Source organism: Nerophis ophidion, linkage group LG13 (genome assembly GCF_033978795.1).
Source record: "Nerophis ophidion isolate RoL-2023_Sa linkage group LG13, RoL_Noph_v1.0, whole genome shotgun sequence".
NCBI classification, from domain to species: domain Eukaryota; kingdom Metazoa; phylum Chordata; class Actinopteri; order Syngnathiformes; family Syngnathidae; genus Nerophis; species Nerophis ophidion.
Window position 1 is genome coordinate 30875963 of NC_084623.1, and position 21299 is coordinate 30897261.

At 40.6% G+C, this 21299-nt stretch overlaps 1 protein-coding gene across 2 annotated transcripts in view; it reads left to right on the plus strand.

Moving 5' to 3' along the window:
• Positions 1 to 353: 353 nt before the first annotated feature.
• LOC133564434 (Na(+)/H(+) exchange regulatory cofactor NHE-RF3-like) overlaps positions 354 to 21299 on the plus strand; it is a 53083-nt gene continuing 32137 nt past the window's right edge. Inside the window, exons 1-5 of one of the 2 annotated variants that reach the window (XM_061918759.1) lie at positions 359 to 439; positions 1412 to 1439; positions 6654 to 6715; positions 8965 to 9170; positions 19967 to 20038. In XM_061918759.1, coding sequence (XP_061774743.1) covers positions 424 to 439; positions 1412 to 1439; positions 6654 to 6715; positions 8965 to 9170; positions 19967 to 20038 — 384 coding nt within the window. In that variant the 5' untranslated portion in view covers positions 359 to 423. Of the gene's footprint in view, positions 440 to 1411; positions 1440 to 6653; positions 6716 to 8964; positions 9171 to 19966; positions 20039 to 21299 lie in introns of both variants that reach the window. The other variant, XM_061918760.1, reaches the window with a different exon arrangement.

Below are 21299 nucleotides of genomic sequence, written 5' to 3' on the forward strand. Positions count from 1 at the left end.
CTTTATCAAGTCACAAAGTAAGTAAAAGCACAATTGATCGTTTTAACAACACATTCCAGGACAAAATTAAAATATCTTACCTGGGATTTGCATGAGGTGGGAGGTCAGCTTCTCCCGGATCTAAATTCCTTGTCTCTAATGTGTGTTGGACGAAGCAATGGCATTTTTTTCTTGTTTTCATCTCAACCAAGTCAAAGATTAATCTTCACCTCGTTGTCTCTTTCACACCAGTACTAAGTGCACAGCCTTCGGTTATCTTTTTACCACACAGTGAGTAAATATTTAAACCAAAGACTGTTGAGTAGGTGCCGCCAACTCACCTGCTGATAAAGTGTTTTATTGTCCTCTGGCTATGAAGCCTGCCTGACGACTGTGTTTAAGTCTCAACAACTAAGCGCAGTGAAAACACTTTCTGGGGGCACCATGAGGTCCATTTCAGGTAGGTGTCTCATATCTTTTCCCGCATTTGACCATTTCATAGATATAAGCTATTTAAAAATTCACAATCGCATTTGTGTTGTAAATAATACCAAGTGTATTCATATGGCAAGATAAGGTTTAGGTATAGTTTAAAATGGTGTTAAAGAAATGTAAACATACTGTAGCTTTAATTTGGAATCGATTAGGCTCTGGAGAAAGAGGGTGGATTTAAAAACAAAGTTTTGATTGCTGTTGATAACAGCGACAACAGAATCACAATAATATGCAATAGTCTTTGTTCTTCTTCAGTTTCGATTTGACTTCGTTTTAGTTTTTTTTAATGCAACACAATTACCTCCCATAATATTCTTAGTTTGTTTCATTGTGTTGTTGACATACAGGACACCCTGTTTGTACTCTTATCAAGTCTGGACATATAATGTACTCGTAATAAATACTTGTACAAAAATGTTTTAGTTCAAATAATTAATGAATTAATAAAGGATTACCTAAATAAAAATGAATTGAATAATCTATCAATAATTAAATAAAATACAACATTCATTTAAATAAATTGTATGACAATATTTTACAAATAGTAAAATAAAAAGATAATTGATGTACTTATACTCTCATTATTAAAGTTAAAGTACCAATGATTGTCACATCTATATTATGTATCAAGTATATTAAATTACAATTTTAAATCATTTTGTATAGCGGCTCCAGAATCAACTTGATTGATTGATTGATTGATTGAAACTTTTATTAGTAGATTGCACAGTACAGTACATATTCCGTACAATTGACCACTAAATGGTAACACCCGAATAAGTTTTTCAACTTGTTTAAGTCGAATCTTCATATGTGGTCGTAAAACACACATACTGTATGCTGTCAGTTGTATGTAAATAGTTTTAAAATATTATGTTTATCTTGACGGTTGAGCCGGATACTCGTCTTTACAATATTGTTTTGTACAACCCCACAGGCTCCCAGGATGTTATTGAACTTCCACGGTGAGTAAAGCTGATAGGGACAAGCTCCGTCTGAAAACAGTACATTTCAGCAAACTTTTTCAAGGACCATCGATCTTCCCATTTAGCTGCTGTGCAACAGTGCTTTGTTTCATTCATTTTGTGACGCAGATCAAAACACTTGGATATCAAAATGTTTTTCTCCATTGAAATCAAATAAAATACTGTGTCTTTTGTTTTGGTGCTTCCAAAAACAAGTAAATTGACGAGTAGAATTATTTGTAGATTTTTGCCCTTTATGCCACACTTTATTGACATTCACGCTCTTGGTTGCCATTTTAGCCTTCATCGACTCCTTTTGCTTTAGTGTGGTGTAGGGATGTGACAATTATAGTCTAAGTACGGTAATAAACACGGTTTCACGATCAACACAATTAAATGCTTTCATTAATTTCTCCAACAAAAAAATATAAAAAATCTCATATATATTGATAACAGTTCTCAAATAGTACTAATATTGTAATAGCAACTGTACAAAATAATAAGTACAAACAAAAAGTTTTCATACTAAATTAATTCATAAAAATTGTAATATTAATATAAGATTAAGGTTAAAGGACACATATGTAATAATGTGGCCAGAAATGGTACTGCAATCATGGCCAAAATTATGTAGTCTTCCCCCACTCTTCATGACTGAGGTTGCCAGATATGCAGCCGAATCCGAATCCTACACCAAGGAACTTCAAATGGGAATTGAGTCGTACACTGTAGGTTTCTCTTGTTTATGCTTCTTGCAAGATGGCTTACTAAGTAATTAGGCCACATTTTACTGATGTTGATCAGCCAAATATATTTTTAGAGTTACACAGCAATATTTTAGTCAGGAGCTGGGACAGATTGTTGGCTCTACCCTGCTAAAATGTCTAGTTTGACCGCAGGGAACACCATCGAAACAGTTATGTTTGATAATATATCATATATCGCATAGGCTTACTTTGATGGCAAGCCAAGGCCAACAGTAAAATTACCGCCACATTTCGTTCAGCATAACTCCATCTTGCTTCCAACCTGACACACTGCATTCTTTCAGTGCAGAGTGCATTTCTATGAGTCAACCCATGTTACGCATAAATCATATGGCCTACAACAATGTCAATCCACAAAGTAGAAAATCGTTACATGTAATGCATTATATTGTGCCAAGCAAATACCACCGCATATGTGTTTGATGCACATACAGTACCAGAAAACCCAATTAGCTGTGCTAATGCTGGAACCCATTTCCTCAGCTTATCAGCATATTTAAAACGAGATAGGCACTGACACTACCCATATCCACGTAGGTTTTATTTGTCATATATGTTGCCCTGTCAGTTGGAATTTCCCTTCTTAGCCTGTATGTCGATGTGTCATTGTCCGGGCTAGCCTGCTAACTAAGCAGTGACGGGCCATGCGTTTCCTGCTTAGGCCTTCAGTGAGGTCCGACTTCAATGATTAACTGTCAAAATATCGTCATTTAGGTCCCCACATGACCATTGCTGGAAAAATACTATACAGAAACACATTTAGGCACAACTGGGTATTGAATCACCACCAACAGTTTACGTTTTTTTTCTGGCGTACTTAAAAATCAATAATTAGCAATTAAAACATATCTTATGTGGTACTGTCAAAAAAAAAATTGCAAAAAACATCTTAAATGTCAAAAAATAAAGAAAAAAAAAAAACCTAACATTTCATCAACAGATGAGCTACATCATCTCCCAAGATGTAGATTCTCTTTAAATAGCCTTTTTGAAAATGGCCTTACAAATATATGTGTTGTTTTGTCTAATCATAAAGGATGCAGACGAGCGTTGGCTGAGTTCTTAAAGTTTACTCCAGAGCTTGCTCATCCAAAAATTCCCGCTACCGGTATGTCTACATTACAAGCCTACTGAAATGAGATTTTCTTATTTAAACGGGGATAGCAGGTCCATTCTATGTCATACTTGATCATTTCGCGATATTGCCATATTTTTGCTGAAAGGATTTAGTAGAGAACATCCACGATAAAGTTCGCAACTTTCGGTGCTAAGAGAAATGCCCTGCCTCTACCGGAAGTCGCAGACGATGACGTCACATGTTTGATGGCTCCTCACATAATCACATCGTTTTTAATGGGAGCCTCCAACAAAAAGTGCTATTCGGACTGGGAAAACGACAATTTCCCCATTAATTTGAGCTAGGATGAAAGATTCGAATTTGAGGATATTGATAGCGACGGCCTAGAAAAAGAAAAAAAAACGCGATTGCATTGTTTTTAGACACATTTACTAGGTTAATTCTGGGAAATCCCTTATCTTTCTATTGTGTTGCTAGTGTTTTAGTGAGTTTAATATTACCTGATAGTCGGAAGGGTGTCTCCACGGGTGTCTTGACGCGCAGTGTCTCAGGGGAGTCGACGGCAGCTATGGACGGCACAAGCTCAGCTTTTCTCCGGTAAGAACTGACTTTCTAACCACAATTTTCTCACCGAAACCTGGTGGTTGACATGCGGTCTGGATCCATGTTCTCTTGACCGCGCTCTGATCCATAGGAAAGTTTCACCTCCAGGAATTTTAAACAAGGAATCACCGTGTGTTTGTGTGGCTAAAGGCTAAAGCTTCCAAACTCCATCATTCTACTGTGACTTCTCCAATATTAATTTTAAAAAATTGCAAAATATTCAGCAACACAGATGTCCAAAAAACTGTATAATTATGCCGTTACAGCAGACGACATTTAGCTGTGTGTGTGCGCAGCGATCATACTTCTTAAAAACCTGTGACGTCTTGCGTACGCGTCATCACTACACGACGTTTCGAAGACGAAACTCCCGGGAAATTTAAAATTGTAATTTAGTAAACTAAAAAGGCCGTATTGGCATGTGTTGCAATGTTAATATTTCATCATTGATATATAAAGTATCAGACTGCGTGGTGGGTAGTAGTGGGTTTCAATAGGCCTTTAAAAAACCTAAACGGGGCCAGTGCGCTACTGTGGCATTGCTGGGTAAAGGAGTTCCTATGTTACCTAGCTCAAAACGTCACTATATATCTGCTTTAGGCCATCTAGAAGGCCTTACCGACAACAACACATAATCTGATTGGCTATTGCAACTGTCTATCACTGTATGTCCCTGTTCACTTACAGCGCACAGACGCCAGCATTGCTTAATCTGAAGGCCTGTGGCAGATTTGGTACAGCATGGCTACATAAACTAGCTGAATTCTGATTGGATAAAAACTCTATAAACTAAAAACAACAGAGCTGGAAAGAGCATAATATGGCACAAAGAAAATATGAATAGATATTCAGGGAAAGTAAATAAAAAAAGAATTTTATCTTTGGGCTTCACGGTGGTAGAGGGGTTAGTGCGTCTGCCTCACAATACAAAGGTCCTGCAGTCCTGGTTTCAATCCCAGGCTCGGGATCTTTCTGTGTGGAGTTTGCATGTTCTCCCCGTGAATGCGTGGGTTCCCTCCGGGTACTCCGGCTTCCTCCCACTTCCAAAGACATGCACCTGGGGATAGGTTGATTGGCAACACTAAATTGGCCATAGTGTGTGAAATGTGAGTGTGAATGTTGTCTATCTGTGTTGGCCCTGCGATGAGGTGGCGACTTGTCCAGGGTGTACGCCGCCTTCCGCCCAATTGTAGCTGAGATAGGCGCCAGCACCCCCCGCGACCCCACAAAGGGAATAAGCGGTAGAAAATGTATGGATGGATGATCATGATTTCTGGTTATGTTCGGCCAGCAGAGAAGACCTTGTTGGCCCTGACGGCACACCACTGTAACTAAGCATTACACTAGAAGCACATCACACTAAGCATTAGTTGCAGGAACACACTAGCTTTGTTAGACAAGATCATAGATTGTATTGGACAATACAGTTTACATACCAAATGTACATTTCCATTTATTACAAGTAATAAAAAAAACACAAATGCTTAAATTACCTTGCAAGGAGGAAATTAGAACATTTGGCGTCAGATGAAAAACTCTTCTTTGCCTTCAGTTGTCTCCATCTTTCAAATAAATCCTCAATTCAGATATTTGTTTTGGTCCTGCCTTTGTCATCAATAAGTTGACAATCCTAACGATGGCTTTTAGATTTACTAAGGTCTGATATGTTTAGTAGCTTTACCGGTGGCAGTAACTAGACGAAGAAGGCTGTGCGTAACTAGCAACCTGGAAGTGACACACTCACAGAGTTTCTAATTGGTCAATTAGTGAAGGGCAGGGCATCAAAATTAAAACAAAAACAAGATTTTGGGGCTGTAAATCTATTTTGAAATGAGCATATCCTGGCTGAACTACCGTTATTATTTATAAAGGTATTCGAAAAGAACATGATTTATTAATGTCTTTTGACATCTCAGGGCCATTTAATGATGACTTGACATGAAATTATTACATATGGCTCCTTTAACTTTATTGATCCCCAGGGGAAAATGTTATTCACGTGGGAAATAAATTCAAGTGGTAGTGTCATGCAGTGCCTTTTTTTTCTTTTTTGATCATCTTCTGTAATGTTGTGCTAATAACTGGAATGCACATCATTAGATCCCAGGGTTTAGTGCTGTTAAGTCTACAAGCTCATGATGTTATGTTAATGTTTACATTGGACACAGACAGTAAGAATCAATCTCTAACTATAAATGGTCACTGAATGAAACCCTTGACAGAAGTATATGTTGCTGTTTGTGTACAATGACTCAAACTCAACGCTAAGCTACTGATAATGACTTGATTATATTTACACTAACTCCCTAACGACTCAGTTATTCATTAAGTCATTTGCTACTAACATAATTTGACACAGTTATTATGTCTTACTTTTACTTTGACGTGTAAAATGTTCCTGCAAATTCTGCACCATATTGGACGTATTTATCAGACTCTCGAGCCGCAACATTCTTTTGGCAGGGTTTGTCTTCCGTGACTCCCTGGCCATTGTACCTGAAATGTTTCCACACTGTCGAATTCCGCTTTTCTGGGTGGGAACAGGTCGCTACTAGTTTTTTATTAGTCAAAGTAACTCATTACAATGGTTCTATGTGTCTAATTAGACTAATTTTCTATCCATTTTCAATGAATGTAAATGTTTACCGCAATAAAAGCTGTACATTGACTATTCTAAAGTATGTCGAAGTATTGTTTTCATAATGCTGAAGACCTGCATTCATATACAACAAAGCGTACATGACTTTGTCACATTTCTGCTAACAGTTTTACCTTCAACCCAAAGGAAGGGATCGATAATCCAGCTCTCATCATCAATGATGATCTCGGTAAATGTTTCCTGCTGAAGTCCTTTAATATAACAGTGCATCATCCTGATATGATGGGTTAAATGTAACAAAATGAGATCAATAAATACATCCTTAAATAATTACTTAAATGTGTCTCCATTAATTATGATTGGAATAAAAAACACACATGTTATTAAATGTGTTATTAATGTATTTGATGTAATTTATATTTAATTATTTAATCAATTAATAAATTATATATTTCATTATTTATTGTTTAATCAATTAGTTCATGATTTGTTATTTATTTCATGGTTTAATAATTTGTTTAATTATATCATGATCCTGTGTGGCAACCCTTCATGAATGTATTTTATATGTCAAACTCAGCTGTCAAGGTGAGCGGGTGCATCATATCACCTGATTGGTTTCCCTTCCACTTGTTTGTGGAACTTCGACCAGAAAAGTACTTCAATCTTGATCTTGGTCTGTAAGTGCGGAAATGACACCGACACTTCAATATATTTTACAAATTTCTAATACTCTGCAAGGTCTAAAATATATATACCACCGAATCCCAAAAAGGTGTGAGATGGCATAGCTGCCTTTTTTCCAGGATTCAGGCCAGGGCCATCTTTGGACTAGATTCATGTTAGCCCCAGCCACTGATCACCTCAGGGATCAATACTAGGACCAATATTGTTCAATCTCTATATAAATTACATTTGTACAAAGTTAGAATTGTCAAGCTAGTATTATTTGCCGATGATATAACATTGTTTTGTTCAGGAGAGAACACACAGAAGATAATACAAATAATAAAAGAAGAAATGAACAAATTACAAAGATGGTTTGACAAAAACAGACCATCTACTAAAATAGTGCTATATGGTAACAGTAGAAGAGAAAGTCAGACACAAATACAAATAGACGGAATAGAAATCGAAGGAGTAAATTAAACCAAATTTCTAGGTATAATGATTGATGATGAATTGAACTGGAAATCTCATGTAAAAAATATACAACATAAAGTAGCAAGAAACACGTCAATAATGAATAAAGCAAAACACGCTCTGGACCAAAAATCACTCCATATTCTCTACTGCTCGCGAGTGTTACCATATCTGAGTTATAGTGTAGAAATATGGGGAAATAACTACAAAAGTACACTTCATTCATTAACGGTGTTAGAAAAAGATCAGTTAGAAAAATACATAATGTTGGATATACAGAACATAAAAACTCCTTATTCATTGAATCAAAAATGCTGAAATTCCATGACATAGTGCATTTGCTAACAGCTAGAATTGTACACAAAGCAAACTATGATCTGCTACCCAAGAATATACAACAATTCTTCTCAAAAAAGAAGAGAAAAATAATCTTTGAGAACATTTTTGTTTAAAACAATTGTAGGCATGTACAACACTTAAGATATAGTATGTGGAATTAAATTATGGAATGGATTAAGCAAAGAAATCAAACAATGTACTAATATGATCCACTTCAAAAAACTCTTCAAACTTAAAATGTTTACAAAGTATAAAGAAGAAAAACCATGTTAACATTCTGAATTTATTTCATCCATTTCTTCATTTTCAAGATAATCTTACTCATCTCACCATATGAAATATAACTTACTTCACCAATTATTATTAATTTATTTCTATTGTTATTACCTATGGAGTATATTGTGAATAAATTGAGAACAGGAAGTGAGCCAAAGTTATAGCAACTGCTGTGTAAAGGAAAAGGGGTAGGATTAAATAAACTGTGCTTTTTTTTACTCCTTTTCGAACATGTTGAATATATAAACTGGAAATTGTGATGTATCATGTTGTATGCATGCATGTTGGAAATAAACTCAATTTCAAACTGAAATGTAAACACTGACTTTGATGCCCGAGTTTGACAGGTAAATTAAGTCATGAAGCACCGACACACAGGTTTAATGAAATCATTAAATGAAGCATGCAATAATTAACTGAATCATAAAATACCTAATCAGAAAATGTAAATGCAAACAATATCCATCCATCCATTTCTACCGCTTATTCCCTTTAATAGATCAAATATTGAAATTATTCAATTAAATGTTTAATTTAACACATGACACATTTAATGACACATGTATTATACATTTAATTAAAATCATCATGGATTAAATACACATATAGTTATCAATTTAAATATGTATTTCTTTATTTAATTTTGTCCCATTTGACCCTGCATACTTGGAACCCTGTCTTTTATAAGTCTGTTTCATGAAACCCTTTGTCCTAAAACAGATCACAATCATTTGCCCAAACTCTACCAGTTGAGGCGGGTAGAGGGGCAGAACTTTGGCTTCAACCTGCGTAAAACCATGGACAGTCACGGCTTTGAAGTCACAGATGTGGCGTCTTGGAGCCCAGCTGAGCACAGCGGACTTAAAGAGGGGGACAGAGTGCTCGAGGTTAACGAGGAATTTGTGGTCAACGTGGACTTCTTCAGGGTTAGTGCTGACAAAATTCAAAACATTAATCCACCAAGTTGTTTTTCAAGATGAAAGTGTGGTACAAAAACTTCAGAATCACCTTTCTTGGCCAATTAGGTTTAATGCACAAGGAATTTGACTTTGAAAGTGTGGTACATCAACTTCAGAATCAGCTTTATTGGTCAATTAGGTTTAATGCACAAGGAATTTGACTTGGTAGGCTGCGCTGTCTTTTTTTAATCGAAATAATAAATATTAAAATCAACAAAAATGATCACAAAGTACTTAAATAAATCATATGTGCAAGGCTAACAAAAAATAGTGCAATGTTGAATAGAGCATAAGCAAAAAGATAATGACGTGAACATTAGTTAGTACTTTCATGAATGCAGGAAGACACATAAACATATTGATAGAGTAACTATGGCTGCTAAGGTTGTATCCCACCTAACCTTTTCCCTGTCCCCACACACACAATGCCATTGTTTTACCGGTATCAAAAGTATTTCGGTACTTTTCTGTACTTTTCTAAAGAAAGGGCACCACAAAAAATGTCATTATTGGCTTTATTTTAACAAAAAAAATCTTAAAGTACATCAAAAAAGTGTTTATTATTGCAATTGTGTCCTTAAATAAAATAGTGAACACAGAACAAGACAACTTGTCTTTTACAAACCCCGTTTCATATGAGTTGGGAAATTCCATCCATCCACCCATCATCTTCCGCTTATCCGAGGTCGGGTCGCGGGGGCAGCAGCCTAAGCAGGGAAACCCAGACTTCCCTCTCCACAGCCACTTCGTCTAGCTCTTCCCGGGGGATCCCGAGGCGTTCCCAGGCCAGCCGGGAGACATAGTCTTCCCAACGTGTCCTGGGTCTTCCCCGTGGCCTCCTACCGGTTGGACGTGCCCTAAACACCTCCCTAGGGAGGCGTTCGGGTGGCATCCTGACCAGATGCCCGAACCACCTCATCTGGCTCCTCTCGATGTGAAGGAGCAGCGGCTTTACTTTGAGTCCCTCCCGGATGGCAGAGCTTCTCACCCTATCTCTAAGGGAGAGCCCCGCCACACGGCGGAGGAAACTCATTTCGGCCGCTTGTACCCGTGATCTTATCCTTTCGGTCATGACCCAAAGCTCATGACCATAGGTGAGGATGGGAACGTAGATCGACCGGTAAATTGAGAGCTTTGCCTTCCAGCTCAGCTCCTTCTTCACCACAACGGATCGGTACAACATCCGCATGTTGGGAAATTGTGTTAGATGTAAATATAAACAGAATACTACAATTTGCAAATCATTTTCATCCCATATTCAGTTGAATATGCTACAAAGACAACATATTTGATGTTCAAACTGCTAAACTTTATTATTCAAACGGGGTTTGTAATAGTAAGTAAGTAAGTAAACAAAGGCTTCTAATTCAGCTGCTGATGTGTGCAGTAACATATTGTTTCATTTAATTACCATTCTATTGTTTTGTCAAAATTATTAAGGACAAGTGGTAGAAAATGAATTATTAATCTACTTGTTCATTTACTGTTAAAATCTGTTTATTTTCTGTTTCAACATGTTCTACCTACACTTCTGTTCAAATGTAATAATTACTTATTCTTCTGTTGTGTGATACTTAACATTAGTTTTGGATAATACCACAAATGTGGTTATCAATCCGATACCAGTCGTTACAGGATCCTACATTGGTCATATTCAAAGTTGTCATGTGTCCAGGGAAGTATTTCCTGAGTTTATAAACATAATATTGTACCATTGGACAGGTTAAAAAAGGTCTTTACTCAAAGATGTCAAGAAAGGCTGACACACTGTATGCTCATTACCAAGTTTAATGATCACGTTAATTTTAGGCACACACAGACACAAGTGAAAGCAAGGCATACTTGGTCAACAGCCATACCTGAAGGAATCAATAAAGTACTATTTATCTATCTACATGTCACACTGAAGGTGGCTGTATAAACAACTTTAACACTGTCACAAACATGTGCCACACTGTGAACCCACGCCAAATAAGAATGACAAACACATTTTGAGAGAACATCCGCAACACAACATAAACACAACAGAAAAAATAGCCAGAACCCCTTCCAGCACGGACTCTTCCAGGACGCTACATAGCCTCCACCTAGCAGGGTTCGTTGTCCCCAACAGCCCATGCGTTCATCACAAAGTCCCGCAAGTGCTGAGGCAACCGGCGGCTGGCCCCTCTGTTGGCGGATGGCTGCTACCACTGTCTGCGTCAGCATCCTCATTGCTCCCTGGGGGTATCTCCCTCTCCGGCAGGGTGCTGGTGCCCCTGGCTCTAGTCCAATGGCTTGTATGGGGCTAAGCGGTGCCGGTGCAGCATTACCAGCCGGTTCCGAGATGTCCAGTCCTATCTGATAGACCAGGTCGGACAACCTCTGGAGGACCTACTGAGCTTTGGGGAGAGTCCTTTCCTTCTCACCGAGTTGTAGACCCAGACATGCGCGCCTGGGTCAAAGTCCTGCGTAGGGCATATGCTCCCTTCTGTTGGACCCAAGCCTCCGTCAGGCTGATGCGGGCAAACTCGTGGGCCTCCCGAAGTCGCTCCACAAGGTTGTAGTAGTATTGCAGGCCCGGTGCTCTTCTCACTTCTGGTTCGGGGGCCGGGCCAAACACCAAATCAACAGGTATGCGCAGTTCGTGGTCAAACATCAATGATGCAGGGGGGCAGCGAGTTGACTCCTGTCCTGTAGGCCCAAATAATGAGTGGTAGGTGTGGGTCCTAGTCTCTCTGCCGCTTGTCGGTGAGAATGGCAAGTTGTGTGGCCAAGGTTCTATTAAAACGCTCCAACAACCCATCGCTCTGGGGATGCAGCAGCGTGGTGCGAGTCTTTTTCAAACCCAGGCAACGGCACACCTCCTGGAATACCTGGGACTCGAAGTTTCGTCCCCGGTCGCTGTGCAGCGCCTGTGGTGCTCCGAATCGGCAGAAGATCTCAGAAACCAATCTCCCTCTGTCGCAGCGCTATGGTCGGGTACCGCATACGCTTCTGGCCACTTTGTGAAGTAGTCCATGTGTAACGGTTTCCACTATCAGTGACCGGAAATGGGCCTCGAATGTCCACACCCACTCTCTCCATGGAGGCCCCGACCTACAACTTCTATTGGGGAGCATGGGAGCGCCGTGTCGGGCTTTTCTTTGCTGTGCATGCATCGCAGCGGTGGACATGTATTTCTACGTCATGGCGACAGCCTGGCCAGTAAAAGCGCTGCCTCAGTCGGAGCAAGGTCATGGTCATTCCAAAATGGCCAGTCCCTGGGAAACCATGCATCACTTCAAGGACCTGAGGCCGGAGCACACATGGCACTACAAATTGGAGGGCGGCCCGTTGTCCTGTCGGGGCCTCCCAGCGACGATACAGCAGGTCGCGAAACAACAGGAGACTGTCCCACTGGGAGTATAGTGCTTTGATCTCAGTGTCCAAGTGCACCACTGTGGGCCATTCTGGCCGCTGCTGCGCCCCCACCCAGGTGTGAACACTCTCAAGCACTGGGTCTTGACTCTCAAGCACTGGTCGATCAATTGTTGGGGGGTAAAGCTGTCCAGGTCGACTGCAGCTACTGATGGGTCTGGCATGCACCGCTCCTCCGCCTGACAGCAGAAACGATATGCCTCCTCACAGGGCAGTGCATCAGCGTTGCCATGCAGGCGGCCTGGTCGATGCAAATCGTGAAGTCATATTCCTGGAAGATCTCGACCCACCTGGCCCCTTGGGTTCCTTGAAGTTCAACAACCAGGTGAGGCAAGCACGATCTGTCCGCAACACAACCGTTGACCATAAAGGTAGAGACAGAAATGGCCAACAATTCCTGGCGGGTGATGCAGTTGTTTCGCTCTGGCTTGCTGTAAAAGATGTAAAAGGCCTCACGCCGAGGCAAATGGCACTTTTTGGGCTTCAATCGCAGCCCAGCCTGACAAATGACCTGGAACATATGCTGGAGGTTCTGTAGAGCTCCCTTAAATCCTGCATCATGCCCCAGGAGGTCGTCCAGGTACACTACACAGCGATCACGGGGAATGGATGCCAGCACTCTCTCCATCAACTGCTCCAACATGGCAAGTGCGTTGCAAAGCCCAAGTGGCAACACCTTGACCTGCCATAATCCTTGACCTATCGTGAACGCTGTCTTTGGTCGAGCTTCGACCAAAGCAACTCCACCTGTCAATAGCCGCTGCGGACATCCAGAGCTGAACCAGGAGGAGCCAGTGATGTAGTCCAGCGCATCATCTATGTGCGGCAACGGGTAGGAGTCCTTGCGGTTTACATCGTTGAGCCGTCTGTATTCGACTCAGAACCGCCCCGAGCCGTCCTTCTTCTTGACCAGAACTGTTGGTGCTGCCCATGGACTGCTGGAGGGCTCGATGACGCCCGCCTGGCACATCCCCTCGATTTTCTCCTGGACAGCCACTCGTTTGGTAAGGGGGATACGGCGTGGGTGCAGCTGGATTGGTCGTGCGTCTCCTGTGTTGATGTTGTGGAGTACGAGACTGGTGTGCGTGCAGTCTTTATTTTTCGCTGCAAAAATGTCCTGGAAGGCATCCAGTAAGCTTTTCAGTATTTCCTGCTGGGTGGTATCCAGGCCTTGACTGCTTCGCTCTAACAGTTCTGCAATAGCCTGCTGGGTTTCTATAGTAGGTAGCCTATTAGTAGAAGGTTTAGGTTGAGACTTCTCCTGGTCCACCATCAAGGCTGTAGCAGGGGATGGCTCTGTGGGGGCTGTCACTCTGCAGGCGCCTGGCTCATCACTCCCCTGGAAGGTAACTGTTTTCTCACCAAGATGAAGCATGACCCTACGCACATCGACCACAGCTCCCCACATCTCCAATGGGTCAAGCCCAACAATACCTGGGTCTTGAATGTCGGCCAGCCAGAATGGGTGTCATCTCTTCTAGTCCACCACCTTAATGCACACTGTCCCTTTGCCCAGCATAGAATCATTGCTACCTATGTCGGTTGTAATTCGGACATTGGTGATTGTCCAGTCTGGTGGAAAGCTGCGCTGCAAGTGGGGAAGGACACCCGGGCAGATAATGGAGATAGTGGACCCCGTGTCAACCTGCAGACCATTCCATCAAGCTCACATTTCAGGTATAGCCCCCGGGCCTTCCCAGGCAGCCCAGTCGCTGTGCGTCACATTCGGGTACAGTGGAAACCCGACACTGACACCCCTGTCTAGTTTGACGACACCTCAGCGGCAACATCAATGGGGGAAGGGGCTGGACAGTGTCTTGCAATGTGGCCAGGGACACCGCAGCAGTATCAGTTCACTTTGGTCTGCCTCCTCCGGGAGGAGTGTGGCCGTGGCGTTGCAGTCACTTGGTCGGCTCCCTCTCATTCTGTCCCATCACATACAGCCTGTTGGACTCGCGGAAACTCACGGCGGCCATCTGGACACAGGACGTGCTCCACACATTCGGTTTCAGTCAATGCGGCACATAGAGAGTGTTTAGCAAACAGTCTGAGGTGTTCCCGAAGTCGTTCAGGCTGTAGACCACGGACAAAGGCTTGCACAGTGAGCTCTTCCTGTAATAATTCTGGAAACGCTGGGGGGCCCCTTCGCACCAGATGGCGAAGGTCCGCAGCATAAACTCAGAGACTTTCTCCCAAAAAGGCGTTGCCGCTTGTACAGCAGCTCTCGTGCTTTGTCTGCATGGATAGGTTGCCTGTAATGTCGATGAAGAGCCTCGCGCATGGCTTCCCAATCAGCCAATTCCTCCCTTTTGTAAGTCGACCAAACACTGTAGGGCTGGGCCTTCCAGGGACAGCGCCACATGGCCTGCGGTTGCCACATCAGCCATTCAAGCGTGCTGTTAGCTGGACCTGAAGAAGGAATGATTCAATAGAGCCTTCTCCACTATAGTGAGGAAACTTTGGTGTGGCGATGCTTGGCCTGTAGTCATCTCGCAGGGGATTTTTGTCCACCATCACTGCAGGAGAGGCACTTCTTTGCCAGGCATTCCTTCCCACAAGAGGCACACTTCCTCCATTTGGTTGAACTTCCAATCTTGTCCCATCAGATTGAGCTTCCATTCTTCTTTCAAGTGGATGGGCCTCCAGTCCACTAGGGCGGCGCAAGTTCCTCTCTTTTACTTGGTGATGAGATAGTTGAGCCTCCAATCTACCAGAGCGGCGTTTTTTCCTTTCCTCTTCCTGCTGACAAGGTAGTTGGTCTTCATCTGGAAGTGCATTTTTCAGGCATTTGATGAGATTTTCAAGCTTCTTTGAGAAAGCCATCCCACTTCTGACACCAATGTAGCATTGCACAGGTTAACAAAGGTCTTTACTCGAAGATGTCAAGAAACGCTGACACGCTGTATGATCATTAACAAGTTTAATGATCACGCTAATTTTAGGCACACAGACACAAGTGAAAGCAAGGCATACTTAGTCAACAGCCATAATTGTCACACTGAGGGTGGCCGTATAAACAACTTTAACAGTGTCACAAACATGCGCCACACTGTGAACACATTTCAGGAGAACATCCACACCGCATAACAACATAAACACAACAGAACAAATACCCAGAACCCCTTTCAGCACTAACTCTTCCGGGACGTTACAATATAGATAATTAAAAAAAAAGGTTTTGTGATGTTAAAAAATGTCGATGTAATCATAGTAGTATCGACTAGATACACTATTGTACTGGTATCATTACAGTGAATGTTAGGTGTAGATCCACAAATGACGTTTGTTTACATTGTAGCGTCCCGGAAAAGTTGGTGCTGCAGGGAATTCTGGGAATTTGTTCTGTAGTGTTTAGGTTGCGTTACAAATATTCTTCCAAAATGTGTTTTTCATTGTTGTTTAGTGTGGTTTCACAAAATGGCAAATATTCATGACAGTGTTGGCATTGTTCATACTGCCATCCTTAGTGTGACATGTATGGCTGTTGAGTGCCCTTCATTCGCTCGTGGGTAGTGTAAACAAAGTCTAGATGACTGTCATTTGTTCATTGTAGGGTACAAAGATATCTATATTAGACTTTCCTAATCGTGGGCTGTATGATTCGGGACTATTCTATTATTTAAAATGGACCAAACTCGCCACAAAATTAACAACAACAAGATTGAATTTTCTTAAATTCGGCCCGAAGCACCCACGGGATTGGCGCCTATGTACTTTCCCTGTGTTTCAATGTAGCCTATTGCCACATTTCTTTTAACAGTAAACCCTGCTTTCCTCACCATCGGCAGCTATTTGTCAGAGTTATTTGATGACGAACACCAAGATGCAGAGAAGGAGGGAGACATTTTGCAGGAAAACATAGTTTAATTTAAAATACTAGAACAAACAAAGGGTACAAACAAAAAGCACGCACGTGGGCGGATATAACAAACTAAGGGCTATGAACAAACAAATTGGAATCAGGGAACAAAAAACAGTAAGCTACAAACATCTACCAAATATAGCTTACCGCTACGCTGCAATCACACGACCAGTAGGAATGACAAGTATAAAATGACATTCACACGACAATAATCCAGCCCTGACTGGAGGAGAAAACATGTCTTAAATAGTGGCTGGCTGATTGATCCCAGGTGTGGCCAGGTGCCAATCAGCCACAGCTGAGGGTTACACAGCACTCAGGGAGACAAACAGGAAACAGAACCAAAATAAGAGTGCTGACAGGAACTAAAGACAAATGCAGAGGAAAAACTAAGACATAGACCAAAACTTTCAGGGACAAGCCTGACACTGTTAGACTAGCTCTATTGTAATGAATCACACCTGAGCCGTCATACATAAATCATATCTGAAATGGCCGTGCGAAAGTAAACAATTTGATAAAGAGCATTTTACAACAATAAATCTAGGGATCCAGATATCTGGTCAGGACACTCCTCACTCTTTTAACTTCACCTTAATTGTCCATTCTTGCAATCCTGCCTGTGCTTGGAGGCTGAAATTGGCGGTCGTACTTGACGGCCGTAACTACTTCATGGCTTCACAATAGTTATAGAGTACAAAACTAGACGTTAAGTAATCGCTTGACATATATCGCGGACAATAACTGATAGTCTGCTTTGCTAGTCCAAATGTATTCGCTGTTTTACGTAGTCTTCAATTGTCCAAAGGGAGCCCGCATTCTCGCTAAGTAGAATCACAGCTAACCTGGACATTGGAAAGTTTTCTTGCCGTTCCTTGGCACAACACACTCGTTGACAAACATATCCCACCAGGCTGCTGTTCTTCCAGGCCTTATCCAAAACCGTCGCTCAACATTGTTATGTTGCCGTCTGAGAGGTGTTGTAATCTGTAAACTGTTGTAAACTGTAATCGCGCGTTTCCTTCTCTGAAGGTATTCATGTGGGATTTCCACATGCCTGTACATGTAGAAGAAGGAGAAGCACGAGCATGTCTGGATGACTTGCCTCCATCTTTCCAGTGTTTGCCTCCAAGTTACAAAACGGGTTGTTACGAAGCTGGCTGTGGCGCGTTCTTTCTGACGTCACTTCCTGTGTGGGGCGTGGTCTTTTTGACGTCACTTCCTCTCCGAAACTCAGTTTGTAAACGATTGATGAGTCCACACTAAGCTAAGAGACAAATATTCAAGAAATACACGGCGCACTTATCCATGTAAAAAATTATCCAAGGAGGGGAACCTTAAACGATGTGTTAGTGTGGCTAATACGGGGCTTAGGCTAAATAATTATTTGTTTAAGGAGTTATCCGGCTTAATGTAGACAGGGCCTAAGATGAAGTCGTAGATTGAATGTTTTAATATAAACTCTGAAGCTTGATAAGAGATTCACTCGTGCTCACTACTTTGCGCTTAAGTCTGCGGTCTCACTATCTCGCAGATTTTAATTAATTATTATTCTAATAAAAATATACAAAAAACAAATGTTTTCTTATATTCATCGATATATTCTTATACCATTACACCATGAGAAAGTGACGTATCACAAAGAGAAGTTTTCCTTTATATTTTAGAATAATGCCGTAGCAGGAAAGGACTATGAATGCTGTAAAATTTCACATAAAAACCGCCCTGTAATTTATTATTTGTTTTTTTACAAGTTATTTTTGGTTGTAAATGTGTGTCTCACATATTTGCAATGGCATGTCTTAAGGTACATATATACCAAGGCAAGGCGCAGCAGCATACATGCATACATAGATAAAAGGATTTCATAAGATGCGAATGATTATGTAATCTATTGATTAATTTGTTTGATTAATCGAATAAAACACACTTTCCAAAGTCAATTATATTTTTGGGGGTGGGGGAGGATTGCTGAAATAAACAAGGAATTTTCTATTTCTTTGTTTTGTTTTTCTTGTAAATGCACATAATATTGAATACTACTTTTACCATGGTAACATTGCTTATAATATTGCTTGTATTTAAAAAAAAACAGTGTGATATGAACCAAGGAAGATATAACTAACATAATAAAGAACCTTTGAAATTTTAAGAACCAAAATAAACAAAAAGACTCTGATAAATACGTGACAAAGTATTTCACAATTTAACACAAAAAATTTTTTTCGAAGAGGGTTGTTTGATTTTGGGACGTACTACTCGTTAGTATTGACAGACAAACTATAAATGCTAATATGTCCTCACATGTGTTTGAATAAAACATTTCTTATACAAGTCAAACAAATAGGATGGCGTTAGCTACCAAAGTAGATCTTTACCTTTTTTCAGCTTGTTTCTGCTTTTAAACATGAAGGATGCGTTCTGATAATGTGCTGCGTCATTAATGATGACGTGTTGTGAAATGTCAGCTTTTTGACAGAGCAAATATTTCACCACAATGTCTGTCTTTTTCACTTTTGATCGTGAAACCTTCTCTCTGGTCCACTTCGTCATTATTTTTCTTTGAGCCATCTCAGCGCGAGCTACATCACCACTAGGTACACCGCTCTCATGTGAAGTGAAGTGAAGTGAATTATATTTATACAGCGCTTTTTCTCTAGTGACTCAAAGCGCTTTTTACATAGTGAAACCCAATATCTAATTTTTACATCTAAACCAGTCTGGGTGGCACTGGGAGCAGGTGGGTAAAGTGTCTTTCCCAAGGACACAACGGCAGTAACTAGGATGGCGGAAGCGGGGATCGAACCTGCAACCCTCAAGTTGCTGGAACGGCCGCTCTACCAACCGAGCTAAACCGCCCTATATGTGCGCTATTGGAGCAGTCTTGTGCTTATTTTACTGACTAAACGAATCATCGAAGCAACAAAATAAAAATAGATGCTATTTTGTAATTGATTTACTGGATTCATCATTGCAGTGTATTTAATGTTGCAAAAGGTGAGACTGGTGGTTTGTGAACCTCCGATGTAGACAGTAATTGTGGCTGCAACTTTCGATTATTTTGCTAATCAAGTAATTTGTTAGTTTAGTCGATTAATCAAGTAATCGGATTAAACACACTTGATTAGCTCAATGTGTATATTTTTTTTCTTCTTGCCAGAACTGTATTCATTCTTTTTATCTTATGAATACACATCATTAGCAGTGAAACTGCACTGTTAACATGAGTATATTAAAACAAAGAAAAAGAAAAACTCTTGTCCGTCGCAACACAGATCCCAGGACCCATACTCCACCGTTCTGTGTGCTCTATCCCAGCAGAAACAATGTGTCCATATTCTCCATATTAAGTTCCAGGCTCTCCATGAGGTCTTAATGTTCTCCATTTTAATTTGTTGATCAAAGCAACAGAATATAAGGCAAAGCTTTTTCGAATCAGATAATCGATTAATCAAAGCAGCCTTAAAAGTAATGACATGTAATGAGTGTCTTTATCTGACAGGTTGCAAGGAAGATCCAGTCATGTGGCTTACATTTGGTTCTACTGGTGCTGAGGAAAAATGACTACGATCAGGTACTACATGATAGCAGACAGATCATTTTTACTTCATTTCACATGGCTCAACAGTACAGACCTTCATTTTTATAGACGTATTAGGGGGAGGCAAGTGAGGCAGTGCCTCACCTTGCCACCAGAAGGGATAAAAGGCTTATTCATGAGATGTTCAAAAAACAGAGTGATAAACTAAGTTTGAATATTTCTCTTTTGGTCTATGCTTTCCATGTGATTTTGGTGTGGTTTCTGTATATTTGGATGATTGTCATGGTCAAAATCGCGGAAATTCTATGTTCCCTGATCAAAATAACGCTGCAGACCAGAAGTGAGGCAGACACAGGTGGTGCCTCCACGGCTACACACAAAGTGTATTGAGCGTGCGCGTGAGAGGGAGTGCCACGGGGAAAAGGCAGGCCATGAGGCAGCAAGTACCTCTGCCTCAAAGTAGGGGGCGATATATTGTTCAAAGCCTCAGCAGTAATCTGCCTCGCAACACTGGGAGAAACGGGGGCACTAAAGCTAGCAGACACATGTCTCTCCAGCAGAAGCCAAACTTTTTTATTTATTTTTTTTCAAACTGTATTTATAACAAACATAACATTTTTATTAGAGTAAGCCAGCGTTTGTGGGTGTTATTGCTGCTTCAGGTACAAATACAGAAAGGTAAATTACACTCACATTACTTGATTTATTTTGTTAAATGAAAATGTGACCAAAAGTTATTTAATAATAACTTTGTCAAATTATTTTTGGGCCAATTTGTCAAACCATAATATCATTATGATAACGTTTTTATGAAAGCAAATTACTCCCTTCGTTTTCCTGTCATTCTAATGTGCAACCTAAATCAACAATGGTTAGAACTGCTCATATGAATTTAAGTTTAAAAAAAAGAAGAAAAAAAACTCCAAAAGTATCTATGCCTTACCTGGTGTATACTTCACCGCACGTCACTGCGTATTATACATTTTCGATCATGCATACTGTTTGAGTCCACGTCTACATGTTCTAATCCTATTCAACAATTACATCTAATCTACTAACAGTTTACAACCTTGTCAAATGATATGACATCATGTGTTAATCTCCAAGATGATTATTTGTTCAACACATAAACATTAAATTTAGGTCAGGCTGATTAGAAACAAAAGTACTAACCAAATATACAGCATAAGAAAAGACTCCTAAATAACTGAGGAGAAATACATTTACATTTATGTAGTGCTAAAATAAATGAACTAAATAATAAAGAGTATTTTTCTTAACTAAACCTTCAATT